At 44.3% G+C, this 20,863-nt stretch overlaps 1 protein-coding gene across 1 annotated transcript in view; it reads left to right on the plus strand.

Moving 5' to 3' along the window:
* Positions 1-20,863, plus strand: part of CACNG2 (calcium voltage-gated channel auxiliary subunit gamma 2) — a 168,825-nt gene that overhangs the window by 133,109 nt on the left and 14,853 nt on the right. The window contains exon 3 of the mRNA XM_075320840.1: positions 16,204-16,344. Within this exon, the coding sequence (XP_075176955.1) occupies positions 16,204-16,344 (141 nt within the window). The remainder of the gene's footprint in view (positions 1-16,203; positions 16,345-20,863) is intronic.

Raw genomic sequence — 20,863 nt, forward strand, 5'->3', positions numbered from 1 at the left:
TCTATTCAATGAAAAGAATAGGAAAATATTTCATTGCTAAGGGTTAAACCAATGGATGATGCACAACCCCAACTGCAAGACCACAGCTAGGATTTGTGTTAGGGTACAATTCCACTTGCACATAGCTTCCAATGTGAGTACATCGGAAGCGATATGCTAATAATGACCCTCTGATGCTGGTGTCAGCTCAGGGTCATGCAACTGTGATGCGATCTTGCGATCGTATCACAGCTGCGGAGAAGGGGGGGAGCACTTTCTCCCCATCTCCTCCGCTGTCTGTCTCTGCGTATATCGCACTGCAGTCGGATGACATGAGAGTGCAGTGCGATGTTTCACACGCTCCCATAGACTTGTATGAGGGTGCATTTTAGCGCCCCTGAAGCCATCAGGAGCTACAGGGAACTACATCCTAACCAGGATGCAAGGCCTACCCCCAGGGACCCAGAAGACCGGTGCCGGTAACAGCAAAACATTCATTTTAATCTCTGTTTCTCCCCATTCCCAAAGACTGGTGACAGGCTAGGCTTGGACCCAACGGATGGCCACCTAGGGGTGGAACCGATCCAGTGCACTAAACGACAACCAGGGGGAGAGGTCAGACAGTCAGTAAGTGGAAGTGAGAGGAGACGGACATATCCGTACTGACAGGAGAGTGTAACAGTGACCTGAGGGCCCAGGCATGTGGTTGCCGGTGGAGTACGGTGGAGTACTCCCGGAACCATAGCACCAACGGGGTACAGAGCCCTAGGTCAGGCAAACGCTCCAGGCAGACCTGATAAAATCTGCACAGTGAGGGGACCATCCAGGACCTCACTGAGCGTAAAGTAGGGGACACAGTAGCAATGGGAGAACCGAGAAACAGGACCAGAGGAACCAACCCCACAGGGTTCAAGCTACCTGTTATATGGACTAAGACTGAACGAGAACCAGGAGGGGACCCCCAGAGGCTCCAAGCCATGGGGACCCACCAACCAGAGACAGGTGCAGGGGAAAGAAGCCACCAGGTCACCGCACTGGCACTGGAACTAAGGGGACCAGTGGTGAGGACCAGCCTTCATCGGGTTGCCAGCCTTAACAACATTATGAGTAAAGAAATCAGTTACACTGCAACCCCTTGTGTGGCCTACATTCTTTACGCGCCCAACAATATCATCTGTACCCTGGGGCCTGGCCCTACTTGCGGAGGGCCCAACATCCAAGCTGCCACCAACACCAGCCCCAGTAGTGGAAACTGTGCAGCGGCGGCGCCACTAAAATAGCTGCAACCCGCAAGTGGCGTCACGACAAAAACTTTCTTATCAATCCCCTGTAAATAACCCCTTTTCAAAAGCAACTGCCAGGGTCACGGAACCGGGCAACGGCCACCCAGTGAACTGTCCCAATAAGTGAACTGTCCCAATAAGTACACCGCCCAGGACTGAGTACCCCATAGCCCTGGGGCGAGAGAGCATGAGCCGAGAATCGCTGCCAAACGCAACATGCCGATATGGTATGAGAAATCAATCGCAGATGGACACTGCCCCGTAGTTTTGCACTGGTGTGAGTGCAGTTCAATGTTTTATCAGATTACACTCGTTCGTGCAAAACGCAAGTAAAACCGTACCCTTAAGTGGGCTTTACATGCTACGATATAGTTAATGAATTATCGTCGGGGTCACGGTGTTTGTGACGCACATCCGGCTTCATTAACAAAATCGCAGTGTGTAACACTTAAGAGCGATCTTAAATGATCGCAAAAGCAGTCAAAACCGTTTGCCGCGGAGAGGTCGTCCTGAAACAAAAAAATAGTTTTCAGGATGTTAGTGATGTTGTTCGTCGTTCCTGCGGCAGCACACATCGCTGTGTGTGACACCGCAGGAGTGAAGAACATCTCCTTACCTGCCTCTACCGGCAATGCGGAAGGAAGGAGGTGGGCGGGATGTTTACGTCCCGCTCATCTCCACCCCTCCGCTTCTATTGGCCGCCTGCCGTGTGACGTCGCAGTGACGCCGCACAACCCGCCCCCTTAGAAAGGAGGCGGTTCGCTGGCCAGAGCGGCGTCACAGGACAGGTAAGTGCGTGTGACGGGTGTAAGCGAGGTTGTGCGCGACGGGCAGCTATTTGCCCGTGTCGCACAACCGACAGGGGCGGGTACAATCGCTTGCGATCTTGCTAGCGAGATCGCAGCGTGTAAAGCCCGCTTTAGGCTCATCAGGAAGGTGGATTCAAGCCACCGGTCAGGGTGGACCCACAAACCAAGGGCATTGGCACAGTCAGCGGGAGGGAACTTGGGAGAGCGAGAACTTGGGCATTTTGAAAAACAGACCAGAGGTAAATGGCAAGTCCAAAACAGCTCACAGAAAATGGAGGGATGCACAATATGGACACAGTCCAACAACAGTGTCTTAATATTTTTATTCACTGGAACTAATTGGTTAATCCAGAAGGTGGCAAGTAGAGTGGTAACTGGCAGGACTGAAGAATCACAGATGCACAATATCAACAGGTGATGGAGCATTCCAAACTACACCTGCGCTCTAGAGTCTCAATACTAAGACATGGGTGTGCCTCTAATTAGCCTTGAGAGTTCTTGGGAGAGGGTATCACAGAGAAGCCGGGTAGCTTGTAAAATCCAACGTGGAGCACAGCAAAGGGTGGCGGCCATAAGGGAAGGAAGCAGAGCAGATGCGTAACAATTAGATTATATGGAGTAGTGATTTAGCCTCCTCCTCACTGTGCTCCTGCAGTTGTGGGATATGGACGACTGGATTTATTCAATAAATATAAGATAAATGTTTGTTGCTAGATTATCCCTTTAACAAATGTATACCGAACACTAGTATTAGATATTTATACGCTAATTAGACAGTTTGGATATTTACGTGTTAATGAGCATCTTGTATTCATCTGTTAATGAGCTGAGCTATCCTAAGTATTCACATAAGTCACAATTAGAATAGAAAACAGCCACAATAAGATCCATCAGCAACCGCTCGCTTGCTTGTTGATGTTTTCCACATAGAAGCACTTTTTTTCCCTACATGGAGGAAAAGCAAACTGAAAAATAAAACAAAACAGCACAAACGTTAATGAAGATGTATTATAGAGCCAATGTTAATCAAAGGCAGAGCTTCACTTTAGATCCTGAGTGTTGTATTGTGTTATAGGAGGACAATACAATTTTTCAACAATTTTGGTACATCAAATATTTAAAGCTCAGTGTATGTATGTATGTATGTATGTGTGTATGTATATGTGTGTGTCCGCTAAAAGGAATCTGCACTGTCGCATTTACAATCACGAAACTTTGCACAGACACCTCATATGACCCAGGTAACGTCGTAGACTATGTTTTGACAGGAAAATTTAACCCCGCACTTTACATTTATTCTCCAAAATACATGTCTCCATTAAAGTAATGAAGCCTGGAAATACTGGTTTTAATAGCAACTGTGATTGGTTGCTATAGGAACAAAAGACATTGTCAGTATAAGAAGCTTATGTGTGAGGTAATATGATGTCGTTGGGGAGACAGATAGAGACAGACAGACAGGGAAAGACACAGACAGACAGGGAAAGAGACAGACAGAGACAGACAGGGAAAGAGGCAGAGAGATAGAGACAGACAGTGAAAGAGACAGACGGGGAAAGAGACAGGCAGACAGAGACAGGCAGACAGGGAAAGAGGAGACAGCCAGAGAGACAGACAAAGATAGATGGGGAAAGAAACAGACCTTGATAGAGACAGACGGGGAAAGAGACAGAGAAATAGAGACAGACAAGGAAAGAGACAGACAGAGACAGGCAGACAGGGAAAGAGATAGGAAAAGAGATGGGGAGATAGACCTGCGAAAGAGACAGACCCGGGAAAGAGACAGACCGGGGAAAGAGACAGACCGGGGAAAGAGACAGACCGGGGTAAAAGACAGACCCGGGAAAGAGACAGACCGGGGAAAGAGACAGACTGGGGTAAAAGACAGACCGGGGAAAGAGACAGACCGGGGAAGGAGACAGATGGGGAAAGAGACAGACCGGGGTAAAAGACAGACCGGGAAAAGAGACAGACCGGGAAAGAAACAGACCGGGAAAGAGACAGACCGGGGAAGGAGACAGATGGGGAAAGAGACAGAGAAAGAGAGAGACAGACAGACACGGACACAGAGATAAAGAGACAGAGAGACACAAAGATAGAGACAGACTGATGCAAAGACAGACAGAGACATAGACACAGACAGACAAGGAAAGAGACAGACAGACAGCGACTGGGAGAGAGACAGAGAGACAGTTACTATCCCGGGTACTGCAGCTAGTATATATATATATATATATATATATATATATATATATATATGTATATATATATATATATACATATATATCATAGAGGCAGACCATGTGGCTGTTATGGGACCCTTGGAAGGATGGGCTCAGCGCTGGTTGTTGTTGGTAAGAACTAAAGGGTGCTTTACACGCTGTGACATCGCTAACGATATATCGTCGGGGTCACGTCATTAGTGACACACATCCGGCACCGTTAGCGACATCGCCGCGTGTGACATCAAGGAGCGACGATCAACGAGTGCAAAAACTTGAAAAATCGTTGCTCGTTGACATGTCGCTCCTTCCCCAAATATCATTGCTGCTGCAGGTACGATGTTGTTCGTCGTTCCTGCGGCAGCACACATCGCTGTGTGTGACACCGCAGGAACGACGAACATCTCCTTACCTGCGTCCACCGGCAATGAGGAAGGAAGGAGGTGGGTGGCATGTTCCAGCCGCTCATCTCCGCCCCTCCTCTGCTATTCGATGGCTGCCGTTTGACGTCGCTGTGACGCCGCACGAACGGCCCCCTTAGAAAGGAGGCGGATCGCCGGTCAGAGCGACGTCGCAGAGAAGGTAAGTCCATGTGACGGGTGTTAGCGATGTTGTGCGCCACGGGCAGCGGAGAAGAGAGAGAAAGCAGTTTCTCCCATCTCCTCCCTAGCCTGTCTCTGCGTACATCGCACTGCGGTCGGATGACATGCGAGTGCAGTGCGAAGTTTCACACGCTTCCATAGACTTGTATGGGGGTGCGTGAGCGGAGACTTGCTGCCAAACGCAGCATGCTGCGATTCATTTTTCAGGCCGATATGGCATGAGAAGTCCATAACAGATGGATACTGCCCCATAGTTTTGCACTGGTATGAGTGCAGTTCAATGTTTTATCGGATTGCACTCATCCGTGCAAAACACAAGTGGAACTGTACCCTAACAGATAGGGGTACTTTACACACTGCGACATCGCTACCGATATATCGTCGGGGTCACGTCGTTAGTGACGCACATCCGGCGCCGGTAGCGATATTGCAGCGTGTGACACAAATGAGCGACGATCAACGAGAACAAAAACGTCAAAAATTGTTGCTCGTTGACACGTCGTTCATTTCCTTAATATCGTTGCTGCTGCAGGTACGATGTTGTTTGTCGTTGTGTGTCGCTGTGTGTGACACCGCAGGAACGACAAACGACTCCTTACCTGCGTCCACTGGCAATGCAGAAGGAATGAGATGGGCGGGATGTTACGTCCCGCTCATCTCCGCCCCTCCGCTTCTATTGAACGGCCGCTTAGTGACGTCGCGGTGACATCGCTGTGATGCCGAACGCACATCCCCCTTAAAGGCGGGATTGTTCGGCGGTCACAGCAACGTCGCTGCACAGGTATGTGCGTGTGACGCTGCCGTAGCAATAATGTTCGCTACGGCAGCGATCACAAAATTTCACACATACGACGGGGGCGGGTGCTATCGCGCTCGACATCGCTAGCAATCGCTAGCGATGTGGTAGTGTGTAAAGTACCCTATATGCCTGGATTCAGCATCTTAGTGCCTGTGTGGCACTGCCTTTACCTCATATAGCAAAATCCTGCTGGTTGGCCCTCTTTAAGTGACAAACCCTGATCCTTCAATGATCTTTACTGTTCCTGGCGCTCCTAAGCTGCAGATTTCCTCATATATGGGCAATGCAATAACACAGAGAAATCACGCTGAAAATGCCTATTTTGACCTCCTCTGATGGAATTTTAATTTTTTATACTGACTTCTTTTTAGCACCTTAAAGGGCATCTGTCACCAGGTTTTTGCTACCCCATCTGAGCGCAGTATAATGTAGGGGAAGAGACCATGATTCCAGTGATGTGTCACCTACTGCGCTGCTTGCTGTCATTTTGACAAAAAAATACTGCTTTATCTGCAGCAGTTATCTCAATGCCGAGCTTTGTGTAACCCCACCCACACCACTGATTGGCTGCTTTCTAACCATTGTATACAGAAAGATGCCAATTAGTGGTGTGGGTGGGGTTATACAAAGCTCTTGACTATGAAGGACTACTTGGCAGCAGGTTTACTAGTCCTCCACTGATAATTAGAGATGAGGGAACCCGAGGTTTGGTGTTCGGTGCTTGGTGTTCATACCAAACAAAGACTTTAAAAAAAAACAGAGTTCGGGTTCGAAGTTTGGGTCCTTTACATAGGGCAAATCACTCACGCAAATATTCCTGGGCTCAGCTACTCTCGGTGCTAAACCCAGTGTGAGCCATTTGCAGTGTTTGAACAACAACAATAGCATGATCGGATGTAGTGTGCACCAAACAAAAAAAAATAATGGAAAAACCTCACCCACCCATGGAAGTGATCTGTTTATGGCTGGCTATATGAGGGCGGAGAACCGAACTGCCCAATTAGTGACTTCCATTGAGGTTCAGGTTAAGTCCGGGTCCCAAACCAAACTTTATCTAAAGTCTGGCTAAGCCTGCTGAACCAAACTTCCACGGATCCGCTCATCCCCAGTGATAAACCACTGCTGATATAACAGGGATTTTATCAAAACGACACTAAGCAGCCCAGTAAATGACACTTCGCTGGAATCAGGATCTCTACCTCTACGTTATGCTGCTCTCAGATTAGGTGGCAAAAAATGGTGACATATTCCCTCTAAGCAGAGATGTGTTCTACCCAAAGGCATTTGATGTGAGAATCAGTGTAAAAAATGAGAATTTTACATACTATGTGCATTCTATAGGACTTTTAAGGCTCGTTTACATATTACAGTAGTTATCAAAACCTGCTGATATCAGTTGGATTAGACAACAGTCTAATGTGTATGGTGGTCTCCCGCTACCCCATACCCCATTTTTGTATAATTGGCTGCCAGTCTAATAAATATAAGGACCTCTAGATAATGACAAGGAGAGAAGGATTTGGTCAATGCTTTTGTTCCACAGCGAGATAAGTCGCTGCCACAGCTGTTTGCCAGTGGCTTTCTCAGCTCTTGAACGTTTGGCTAAGCCGCACATTCATGTATATAGGAGCGTCGGGAGAGACATCAGCCAAACAATGCTAAGAGCCGACAGCTATCCAATGTGAGATCTTTAATTACAAATAATTCACCCTCTGAAATACCTAAAATTATATTAAAGGGGGTTTCCAAGCTCAATCAAAATTTCTGCAGTCATCCTATCTGACTGCAGATTGCGAATCCTGGCACACTGTGAGGATTCCCCTCTGTAGCTTGGGCGAGTGGTCAGCATGTGCTCTTTGCATACTTGAGGACAAATCATTGGTGCAGCCTGTGCAGTCGCACAAGGGCCCATTTCTACCTCCAAAGCAGGTGGAATTGTGCTTTTTGATGAGCTTTCAGGGTATGTGCGCACTTCTGCGTTCTGCCGTGCCAAATATTCCACAGCATTTTAATACCGCATGTGCATTCCAAAGCGCAGCTGAAAAGCTGCGTTTTGGATTGCAAAATTCATGTGTTCTGGATGCTTGCTCTGCCATAGACAGAGTGGGAAAAGCATCCAAAAGGCACAACAGAAGTGACATGTTGCTTTTTAGAACGCAGCGTTTTGGCAAAAAAATTCAGCAGCGGCAATTCTAAAACGCAACGTGCACATGGATTTTGCAAAATCTCATAGTGTTTGCTGGGGAAGCAGAATGTATGCGTTTACGCAGCAGTTTAAAACGCTGTGGAAACGCATGAAAAATGCACACGTGCGCACACAGCCTAAAGGCCTCTTTACACACTGCGATATCGGTCCAGATATCGTTAGCGTGGGTACCCGCCCCCATCTGTTGTGCAACACGGGCAAATCGCTGCCCGTGCCGCACAACATCGCCCAGACCCGTCACACATACTTACCTGCCCGGCGGACCGTGCGGCGTCACAGCGACGTCACTGAGCGGACGCCCAATAGAAGCGGAGGGGCGGAGATGAGCGGGACGTAACATCCCGCCCACCTCCTTCCTTCCACATTGTGGCCGGTGGAGGCAGGTAAGGAGAGGTTCCTCGTTCCTGCGGTGTCACACATAGCGATGTGTGCTGCCGCAGGAACGAGGAACAACTTCGTTACTGCTGCAGTAACGATAATTGAGAATGGACCCCCATGTCACCGATGAGCGATTTTGCACGTTTTTGCGACGATGCAAAATCGCTCATCGATGTCACACACAACAACATCGCTAATGCGGCCGGATGTGCGTCACAAATTCCGTGACCCCAATGACTCCGCATTAGCGATATCGTAGCGTGTAAAGCCCCCTTTAGGCTGCAAAGGGCCCATGTATTGTTCCTGCACAGGGGCCCTTTTCTGTCTGTGTCCACTAGTGGGTCACGTGCACCTTTTCCTGCTTCTCTCAATTTTTCAGTCAAGCACACCAGAATCATGATAAGGTTTTCATTATTTGAAAAATTATGTTTCATTTCTTACAATTTTGTGGTTGCGTCAACTTGTCGCGACATTTACTTTCACCATGTTTCAAATTTAGCCTCATAATACTACAAACTGTGACCAGGTGGTAAAGTAACTGTGTAGCCCCATCCTTAAAGGGAACCGGTTATGTGAAAAAAATGCTACTAACCTGCAGATATGGGGTTAATCTGCAGGTTAATAGCATTTTGAACCTGCACATTGTCTGCATTTCGAGCCTCATTGCTGGGAGGAAATGAACTTTATTGCTCCCGGCAGTGTTCGACTTCCTGTTATACGGGTGGCTTGGTGAGGGATAAGTCACTAGTCAGTCTACAGCTGTAACTGCGCCCCCCACACCGACTGACAGCCGGCTCAACATTAGAGCCAGCTGTTAGCTGACAGCCACTACTCACTATACACTGACCAGTGACTGATCCCTCGCCAGGCCACCCCTATAACAGGAAGCCGAACACTGCCAAGAGTAATAGAGTTAATTTCCTTCGGTAGCGAGGCTCAAAGCGTGGGTGCCAGGCACGTTCAGAATGCTATTACCCTGCAGATTAACCCCCTATATACAGGTTAGTAGCATTTTTTCCACATAACAGGTCCCCTTTAAGAAAAATAATTTTGTCCATGTTCCCCCATAGCTTAAAACCTAAAAAAAAAAAAGTTTTATGCAGAATATCTATTACCCTGCAGATTAACCCCATATTTGCAGGTTAGTAAGCATTTTTTTTTTCACATGACAGTTCCTCTTTAAGAAAAATTATTTTGGCCATGTTCCCCCATAGCGTAAATCCTAAAAAAAATTGCTGTGTTTTTTTGTGCAGAATACCTGCTATTATATTGCAGATTAACCCCATATCTGCAGGTTAGTAGCGAGAAAAAATAATCTTGGCTATGTTGCCACGTAGCTTAAATCCTGAATTTGTTAATTATTTTTGCTGCTTTTTTGTGCAGAATATTTGCTGTATCTAACAATTCAAGCAAAGCAGGTGTGATTTCATGAAAATGCATGCCCACTGTGGGTTTAAAGACGCTGTTATACTGTGCATTATTGTCTGCTTTTTCTCTTATAGGCTTTTAAGTGGTTGTGCTGAAAAAATGCATGGAAAAAATGCCATTACATTGTTAAATGTAAAATCTCTGCATTTCTGTACTAAAAAAGCATTATAAAAATGTTATATTCAGGCTATATGCACACAGTGCATTTTTATCACATTTGTTAGGTCGTTTTTCACAAAACTCCATGCAAATCCTTATGAGAATCCTGAAGTTTTGTGCACATGTTGATTTTTTTTTTTCTCTTGCAGATTTGGTGCAGAAATAATCTGCAGCATGTCAATTCCTTCAGCGTTTCTGCTGTGTTTTTTTCCACCCCAGAATGTATAGAAAACGGATGGAAAAAAACATGCAAACAATGATTTATTTTTGTATTATTATTATTATGCATTTATTATTATGCATTAGCAAAAATGTAGAAAAATAAAAGCAAAACAAACACATTTTTTCTGCCAAGAGAAGCAGATTTGATGCAGAACTTTTTACAACCAAATACTGAGAGAGTGCACGTCGCCTAAATCTACACCAAAAGTGCATCAAAATGAGTGAAAATGTAGTAAAGAGCAATATTCAGAGCAGATTGCTTTTGCTTATTTTGCAAAAAAAAAAAAAAAAAAGCCTAAAAAAACTCATTGTACTTGAAAACAACCTATTACATTATATGGGGCGAGTGACTTTTTCTGGGGTGATTTTTTCATGCTACCTGACTATATAGAGAAAGAGTGCAATTAAAAATGTATGTCACCATCATCGCTGTGAAGTGCTGTGTACCAAAAAAATCAGTCCGAAATCAATAAGATGGTTATGTACGAAGCCTCAGGCATGTTGCTGATCACGTTACACAGTTACATAGTACGGATGAAAATAGATACACGTCCATCAAATTTAGCGAGGGATAGGAAAGGAGAAAGGGAATAGGGTTTAGGTCCATCACTACTTTGCAGCATCATATTTTCATGCAGCGCTGGATACAGTGCGAGTTCTGCATTTTTAGGGCACTAATCTGACAACTGAGCTTAGTGGTGTCACGTTAAAGTCACACCTGTAAGTTTGGAGGGAGAGATATTTAGTTGATAGAGAAGAGTAAAAATCTCACCAACACATTCAAATATTGCAAGTTTTTCCAAGGTGATATAACCTGTGCCATTTGTTAAATGTTACACAACCCACACTTCTGACAATCACCAAGCCGTACATCACATACCCTGGCACATTACGGCGTATATATCACAACCAGATCATATGTTTATCCTAACGTGGATTGTAGGCAGTATCAATATTGTAGAAAGAAAAAATAAAAGAGTGATGTGTCTTGGATAGGTGTTCTCAACCCCCTCACAACCGGGCGATTTTCTATTTTTGTGCTATAGTTTTTTCCTCTTTGTTCCAAAAGATATAACTTTTTTATTTTTCAAAAAAGGAAAAATCCTGCACAATTCTCCGAGGTATATTAAAAAGTTCTTTCTTTGTCTATTTAAAATCAGAAAGTTCTATACTTTTTTTATTTTTCCATCCACATAGCCATATGATGGCGTGGTTTTTTGCAGAATGAGTTGTATTTCTGAATGGCACCATTCACTTTATCATGGGATGCACTGGAAAGCAGGAAAAAACATTCCAGAGAGCATTTGTTGCGGGTGGGGGCCGCTGCCGCTTTCTGGGGCTGCTCAGATCCGGGTTACAGCTGTGGCTCAAGTGGTGACCGGACCCAGGCTCGCACGGCCGTCCGTCCTCACAACCGTCAGAAAGGGGATATTAACAGGGGATTTATTGTGTCTGTGACGCGGGATGGTGGCACCGCCGCTACCTGGTGATGGGGCGCCCGGGGCTGATGAAGTGGGGCAGCAAGATGGGATCCTCTCCATGGGTAGGGGAGGTGTATTCCCGGGGCCCTGTGTCGGTACATGGGAGTAATGGCTGCTGGAGGTGGCGCGCCGGGCTGGACCAGGGAACAATGGTGTACTCCCAGTTCAGTAATTTCACACAAGTCCAGTAGTAAACCAAGTTGCCAGTGGCCGGCTGCCTTAGGAGGGTGCATTCGGGTCCCGCACCCAGGTTAATGAACAGGTATCCCTTCCTCCTGCACTTCATGTTTTTCTTTCCTTTTGGACAACTTCGCATGGAACGGAGAAGTCCACTCCCGGTTTTGTGTGTGTTGGGAGCTGTGGCCCGTGAAAGCTGACCCTTGGGATCTCAGTAGGTTCTAACGGACACCCTAATCCCCACGTTGGGCTTCCATTTCGCTCTATCTGGGCAGTTAATGGGACAAAGTCTGGAACCTTGTCCCCGGCTGGATAATTGGAGAGGGGCTTGCAACCTTCCTCGCCCTAGGGTCCAGGCACCCCGAGTGTGCACGGCCTCCGGACCGGATTCCCGCTGTCGGTACCGGCGGGTTACAACCCTGCCCCGGTCCACTTTAGGTCTCCCTTGACCAGATCTCCGTCGCCTGTGGCCCTGTTCACTGTCTGCCACCTAGCCGGGTAGTTCAAGGGCTACTACCCCTGACTACACTGCACAGTCTCCACTTGACTTCCACTCTCTACTACTCCACTTCCAACTCAACTGAACTTGACTGACGTGTTCCCGCCTCTGACACCTCAGGACCCCTAGGTGGGCATTCTCATCCGCCGATCCCGCCCACTGGTGTGTCCTTATTATCATGAAGGGGTGGCTAGGGTTTAATGGCTGTGTGTTATGCCTAAGTGTGGGTTTCTGGTGGTAACAAGGAGGATGTACACTTGTGACTACCTGGTTTTGCCAGGGCGTCACACATTGAAATTGCAAAAAGAGTACAATTCCACATTGCTTTTTTGAGATTTAATTATATATTAACCATGTTCATTATACGGTGAAACTGACTTGGCAATATCATTCTACTTTTTTTTCAACAATTAAGTAAAATAAATAAATAACATTTTTAAAAAAATTATGTATATAGCTCTGGCAAAAATTAAGAGACCACTGCAAAATTGTCACTATTTCTAAGTGAAATATAAATTGTTCTTTTATTCTATAAACTACTGACAACGTCTCAGAATTTCCGGCAAAAAAATTTTGTATTTATTTTCTGAAAATGAGAAATGGTCAAAATAATAAAAAAAATGCATTGCTTTCAGACCTGAAATAATGCAAAGAAAGCAAGTTCATAATCATTTAGAAACAACAATACTAATAATGTTTTAACTCAGGAAGAGTTCAGAAATCAATATTTTGTGGAATAACCATGATTTTTAATCACAGTTTTCATGCATCTTGGCATGCTTTCCACCAGTCTTTCACACTGCTTTTGGGTGACCTCATGCCACTCCTGGTGCAAAAATGTAAGCAGTTCTTCTTTGTTTGATGGCTTGTGACAATCCATCTTCCTCTTGATTACATTCCAGAGGTTTTCAATGCGGTTCAGGTCTGGAGATTGGGCTGGCCATGACAGGGTTTGGATGTGGTGGTCTTTCATCCACACATTGATTGACCTAGCTGTGTAGCATGGCGCATTCTCTTTTTCAGCTTTGCCCAACACCTGGTCATCTAATGGTTAGATGGAGACCTGGAGACCCTGTGGGCGTGTTAACATGCTAAGAGGGCTGACTAGTCAGGGGAAATTACGCCCTTGCAACTAGTTCCTGCGCTCATTAGCATTTCTTAAGGATCTTTAGAAATGTTTTTCTAAAGATCTCTTTATATATGCTACTAGATACAGGGATGGTTAGGCAGGGATTAGAAATATGCACCCAGAACTGCTTGTGGTTCTGGGTGCATATTGCACCTGACAGGTATCCTTTAAGATTTGTTACGAACAATCCAAACACGAATAGTTACTATTCGCTCATCACTAGTGGCCACCAATGGTTGCATACTGTATATGCAACTGAATAAGAATATGCAGAATCTAAACTGTATAAATTTGCTGAGAGGCTTAGTGATGCCACTTCAACATTTAGAATTAAACTATTGATTCTAGTCAAAACCAATTTTTCTGTGTTTCAGGTAATGCCACCTAGAATTGATTTCATAAACAGTGTAATCCATTTTGTTACTCTATAATTATTTTTAAATAGACTGAATTAAGTTGAAACACGAATATCAAATGGATATTGAATTTCAAGAATCAAATGGATGCAAACCGTGATCTGATCGTTACTAATGTTTTTTTTCTGTAGGAAAACAAACAGATACAGTATATTTTAATATCAAACCTTTGACTTATTCATCTGTTGATCGTAGTAATCTTTATAATAGATGTATAAAGGTCTTCTGCACAGATACTGCCTGGTTGTGAATAATGGCATAAGAGGAGACTGAATAACACAGCCATGCTCTAAAATGTTCAAAATGTTAAATTCAAGAGTAATAATTGATTGTAGTTTTGAAGGAAAAAAGGACAGTTTGGCACACAGTGGGTGAAATAAGTATTGAACACGTCACCAATATTTTAAGTAAATATATTTCTAGGTGCTATTGACATGAATTTCTCACCAGATGTTAACAACCCATCCAAGCCAAACAGGCAAATAAATCAAACCATACATGTCCATTAATTTAATGATGTGTAATAATGAGAAATAAAACAGGGAATAAGTATTAAACACATAAAGAAAGAGAGGTGCAAAAAGCCATGGAAAGTCATGACACCAGCTTAAAACTATCAATAATTAGAGAGCAATCCTGCCACTTTGGGAAAATTAATATCAGCTGCTTCAACTGATGGACTATAAAATGGTCTCATTACCAAGGTGCCACACAAGAAACATCTCGTGATGGGTAAAACCAGTGAGCTGTCTCAAGACCTTTGCAACCTTACTGATGGCACTGGTTACAGAAAATTTCTAAACTACTGAAGGGTCCAGTGAGCTCTGTGGGGGCCATAATCTGGAAATGGAAAGAACATCATTTCACCATAAACCGGCCATGAGCAGGAGCTGCCCGCAAGATTTCAGACAGAGAAGTGAGAAATATCAGAAGAGTTATCCAAGAGCCAATGACCACATGTGAACAGCTACAAAAACACCTGGAATCAACAGGTACAATTGTTTCACAGAAAACAATAAGTAATGCACTCACCCACCCTCCATGGCCTGTATGCACACTCACCATGCAGGACTCCATTGATTAACAAAAAGCAAATTCAAGCACGTTTGGTCAACATTTCGACAAGCCTGTGAAATATTAGGATAATATAGTCTGGTCAATTAGACCAATATTCAACTCTTTGAATGCCCTAACGCACACCATGTTTGGAGGCCAAAAGCCACTGAAAATCACAGCACACCATACCAACACTGACATTTGGAGGTGGGAACATCATGGTGAGGGGCTGTTTTTCAGTATGCAACACTCACAAACGTCATATAATTGAAGGAATGATGAATGGATAAGTGTACCGAGACATTCTTGATAAACAAAAAATTCTGCTGCCATTTACCAGGCTGATGAAGATGAAACAAGGCTGGACATTAAACCAAGACAATGATTTCAAACACACATCCCAGGAAACTCTTAATTGGTTCCAGAAAAAGAAAATAAAACGGCAAGAATGGCCGAGTCAATCACCTGACCTGAATCCAATAGAAAATTTGTGGAAGGAACTAAAGCTCAGAGTTCATAGAAGGAGCCCACACGACTTCCAGACTTTGACAAATTTTGTGTGGTAGAATGGGCCAAATCAAACCTGAGCAATGCATGCCACTAGTTTCTTCATACAGGATTCTTCTTAAAGCAGTCATCACCAAGAAAGGCTTAAATAAATTTCAGAAATCGTGGTCAATGAGTTTTCTCTGTCATTTCTCATTTTTAAACATAACTTATTTTATGGACATCTATGGTTTCATTTATTTGCCTGTGCAGATTGGATGGGTTGTTACCGATATCTGGTGAGAAATTCATATCAATAGCATCTTTAGAAATATATTAACTTAGAAAATTGGTGACACGTTCGATACTTATTTCACCCGCTGTAAATCTGCAAACTGTATACTTACATTTTATTGAAAGGGAGTTTGTCACCCCAAAAAAGCTGAAATGAAACCATTTATACATTCATATAGGAGATTTAGCCCCTATAAAAATCATACACATGGTACAGATTTTACCTATTTTGCTTTATGTAAATCCAGTTTTATTACATATGTAAATGAGGGGGCTTCTGTGTAAGCATGGTGCATCATTACGCCACCTCAAATACCATTCTATGCCATTCCCTTTAAGGTGATAGACAGTAGTTCAAGAAGCAATGCCTATATAGAATCCTTATCCCTGTACGTACTGACAGTGCAGGAGCCAAGAGCTCGCATAATGTCAGGGTACGTGGGGGACCCTCTGATCTTCAGTTTTGGGGGTGACAGTCTCCCTCTAAGACAAGATAGTAGTTAGCCAAAATGTCGTTCTGATGTTTAGAGCTTGAGCAGACTTATTCTCTATATGATCCTGTCACTTTCTTTCTACAGGGGCTGTGAGGGCTTCCAGTATATTCCCTATCCTCAGTGTGATCCTACTCTTCATGGGAGGACTGTGCATTGCTGCCAGCGAGTTCTACAAAACTCGACACAATATCATATTAAGTGCTGGCATCTTCTTTGTGTCTGCAGGTAAAATAAGTTAATTTTCAAGGTGAAAAATGTGTTACACAAGAGTAAAGCTCGTTTAAAAAAACAACTTACATAATTCCTGCGAGCCTACATTGTTCATGAAGCGGAAAATGTGATTAATTTGTATAATTTATCTGTGGAAGGGGTAGGACTCGTTTTTCTTGATACAGATCTCAAAATTCTTTTTGCAGCCAAAGAGTTAAAAGGGTTAGGGTTCGGTTCCACTTTTGTGTAGCTTCCGGCAGCGATATGCTAATGTCCCTCTGCTGCGCGCGTCAGCCGAGCGTCATGCGACTGAGATATGATCTTGCGATCAGGTCACATCTGCGGAGAAGAGGGGGGAAGACTTTCTCCCCATCTCCTCCCCGGCCTGTCTCTGCGTACATCACACTGCAGTCGGGTGACATGCGAGTGCAGTGCGATGTATCACACGCACCCCTAGACATGAATAGGTGCGTGCGAGCCGAAACTCGCTGCCAAACGCAGCATGCCGATATGGCATGAGGAAATCAATCGCAGATGGACACTGCCCCATAATTTTGCACTATAGTGAGAGCAATCCGATGTTTTATCGGATTGCACTTGTCCGTGCAAAACGCTAGTGGAACCGGAACTGCCAGAATCGCATTATTTTTCACAAAGCACAGAAAATCCATATTTATTGCTAATATACAGACTAAGCCCAACATAACATTTCATCTTGTACCTTTGTATTTTTGTTTCATGCCTATCTTTCCCTGTGCACATACAGCTTTACATAACTGAATGGGTGGCCCTATTATCCAGCAGTACTTGCTTCTCTCCAGTGCTGCAAACCCCTCCCCCTATCCTGTTTGCTCCTAACTATCCCCACCACTCTGAGTTGTCATCAAGTTAATCTAAATGTAGAATTCACTTTATACATCTCTGCACTTCCCATGCTTGAACAATACCCTCCCTGGCCAATGTTATCTACTGCCATCTACACGTGCATCTCAATAAATTAGAATTAAAATATCCCTAAAAAGTTAATTACAGTAATTCAATATAAAAAGGGAAACGCATATATTATATAGAGTCATTACACACAGTGTGATCTATTCCTATATATTATATAAAGTCATTACACACAGAGTGATCAATTCCTATATATTATATAGATTCATTACACACAGAGGGATCTATTCCTATATATTATATAGATTCATTACACACAGAGGGATCTATTCCTATATATTATATAGAGTCATTACACACAGAGGGATCTATTCCTATATATTATATAGAGTCATTACACACAGAGTGATCTATTCCTATATATTATATAGTCATTACACACAGTGTGATCTATTCCTGTATATTATATAAAGTCATTACACACAGAGTGATCTATTCCTATATATTATATAGAGTCATTACACACAGTGTGATCTATTCCTATATATTATATAGAGTCATTACACACAGAGGGATCTATTCCTATATATTATATAGAGTCATTACACACAGAGGGATCTACTGCTATATATTATATAGAGTCATTACACACAGAGGGATCTTTTTCAAGTGTTTATTTCTGTTAATGTTGATGATTATTGCTTACAGCCAATGAAAACCCAAAAGTCATTATCTCAGAAAATTAGAATATTTTATAAAATCAACTGAAAAAATGATTTTAAGCTCAGAAATGTTGGCGCCTACTGAAAAGTCTGTACTGGAAATGCCTCAATACTTGGTCGAGGCTCTTTTTGCATGTATTACTGCATCAATGCGGTGTGGCATGGAGGCGATCAGCCTGTGGCACTGCTGAGGTGTTATGGAAGCCCAGATTGCTTTGATCGCAGCCTTCAGCTTGTCTGCATTGTTGGGTCTGGTGTCTCTCATCTTCCTCTTGATAATACCCCATAGATTCTCTATGGGGTTTAGATCAGGAGAGTTTGCTCGCCAATCAAGCACAGTGATACTGTGGTTATTAAACCAGGTATTGGTACTTTTGGCAGTGTGGACAGGGGCCAAGTCCTGCTGGAAAATGAAATTTCCATCTCCAAAAAAGCTTGTCGGCAGAGGGAAGCATGAAGTGCTCTAAAATTTCCTAGTAGACGGATTTGCTGACTTTGGTCTTGAAAAAACTCAGTGGAGCTACACCAGCAGATGACATGGCTCCCCAAACCATCACTGATTGTGGACACTTCACACTAGACCTCAGCAGCTTAGATTGTGGCCGCTCCACTCTTCCTCCAGACTCTGGGACCGCGATTTCCAAATGAAATGCAAAATTTACTTTCATCTGAAAACAACACCTTGGACCACTGAGCAACCGTCCAGATCTTTTTCTCCTTGGCCCAGGTAAGACGCTTCTGGCGTTGTCTATTAGTCATGAGTGGCTTGACACAAGGAATGTGACACTTGTAGCCCATGTCCTGGATACGTCTGTGTGTGGTGGCTCTTTAAGCACTGACTCCAGCAGCGTCCACTCCTTGTGAATCTCCCACAAATTTTTTAATAGCCTTTTCTTAACAATCTTATCAAGGCTGCGGTTATTCGGTGGCTTGTGCACCTTTTTCTACCACACTTTTTCCTTCCACTGAACTTGCCATTAATATGCTTTTATACAGCGCTCTGTGAACAGCCAGCTTCTTTAGCAATGACCTTTTGTGGCTTACCCTCCTTGTGAAGTGTGTCAATAATTGCCTTCTGGACATTTGTCAAGTCAGCAGTCTTCCCCATGAATGTGTAGCCTACTGAACCAGGATAAGGAACCATTTTAAACGCTTAGGAAGCCTTTGAAGGTGCCTTGTGGTAATTATTCTAATTTTCTGAGATAATGACTTTTGGGTTTTTATTGGCTGTAAGCCATAGTCATCAACATTAACAGGAATAAACACTTGAAATAGATCCCCCTGTGTGTAATGACCCTACATAATATATAGGAATAGATCCTTCTGTGTGTAATGACTCTATATAATATATGTGTTTCCCTTATTGTGTTGAATTATTGAAATAAATTAACTTTTTGAGGATATTCTCATTTATTGAGATGCACTTGCACATCAGTATAGCTGCCTGTATGGTTTTACATCATTATTAGCTGGGTTATCTCAGTGCTCAACTCTCCTGCAATTCTCCACAATGGTAGTGCAGAGTTGTGTTTGTTGCCTGATGCTGACAAATCAGTTTTGTGAAACTGCAAATAATGGTTTAATGATGCATGTGTCAGAAAATAAAACTCTGCCATATGCATCAACTGAGTAGCATTTGCAGTTTTACATCACTGGTATCTTATCAGCAGGCAACAAACACAATTCAACTAAGGGTACCTTCACACTTAGCGATGCAGCAGCGATCCGACCAGCGATCTGACCTGGTCAGGATCGCTGCTGCATCGCTACATGGTCGCTGGTGAGCTGTCAAACAGGCAGATCTCACCAGCGACCAGTGAACAGCCCCCAGCCAGCAGCGACGTGCAAGCGACGTTGCGCTTGCACGGAGCCGCCGTCTGGAAGCTGCGGAGACTGGTAACTAAGGTAAACATCGGGTATGGTTACCCGATGTTTACATTAGTTACCAGTGTGAGCAGGGAGCAGGGAGCCGCGCACACTAAGCGCTGGCTCCTTGCTCTCCTAGCTGCTGTACACATCGGGTTAATTAACCCGATGTGTAATGCAGCTACATGTGCAGAGAGCAGGGAGCCTCGCACACTGAGCGCTGGCTCCTTGCTCTCCTAGCTGCTGTACACATCGGGTTAATTAACCCGATGTGTACAGCAGCTACATGTGCAGAGAGCCGGAGCCGGCAGCACAGGCAGCGTGAGAGCTGCGGAGGCTGGTAACTAAGGTAAATATCGGGTAACCACCTTGGTTACCCGATGTTTATCTTGGATACAGCTTACCTCAGCTGTCAGACGCCGGCTCCTGCTCCTGCTCGCTTCATTTGTCGCTCTCTTGCTGTCACACACAGCGATCTGTGTGTCACAGCAGGAGAGCGGCTTTGAAGAAAACGAACCAGGGCTGTGTGTAACGAGCAGCGATCTCGCAGCAGGGGCCAGATCGCTGCTCAGTGTCACACACAGCGAGATCGCTAATGAGGTCACTGCTGCGTCACAAAAAGCGTGACTCAGCAGCGATCTCGGCAGCGAGCTCGCTGTGTGTGAAGCACCCCTAATCTCAGACTCTGTATAACCAGCTCCATCTTACAGTATATCTCTCATCTAAGCCCCTCTATATATGCCCCATTTTTTAGTATATCACTCCTCTCATCCTCTTTATTAGCAGCCACTTCCTGCAGTATATCACTCCCCTCCTGCCCTCTATACACAGTACTATTCTGCAGTATGCCACTTCTTTCAGCCCCATCATATAGTATATTGCTCCTCTCATACCCTGTTTTTACAATCCCATCCTGCAGCAGCACACGGGCATTACTGCTTCCTGGTATGAGCTCTGTTCTGTAATGAAGGAGGCTTCATCCCTTATCATGACATCAATTCCTCACGGGACCAGCTGTGTTTTAGACAGTCCCAGAGCAGAGCTATGATGGAAAG

This window comes from Anomaloglossus baeobatrachus, chromosome 8, assembly GCF_048569485.1.
Source record: "Anomaloglossus baeobatrachus isolate aAnoBae1 chromosome 8, aAnoBae1.hap1, whole genome shotgun sequence".
NCBI lineage: Eukaryota > Metazoa > Chordata > Amphibia > Anura > Aromobatidae > Anomaloglossus > Anomaloglossus baeobatrachus.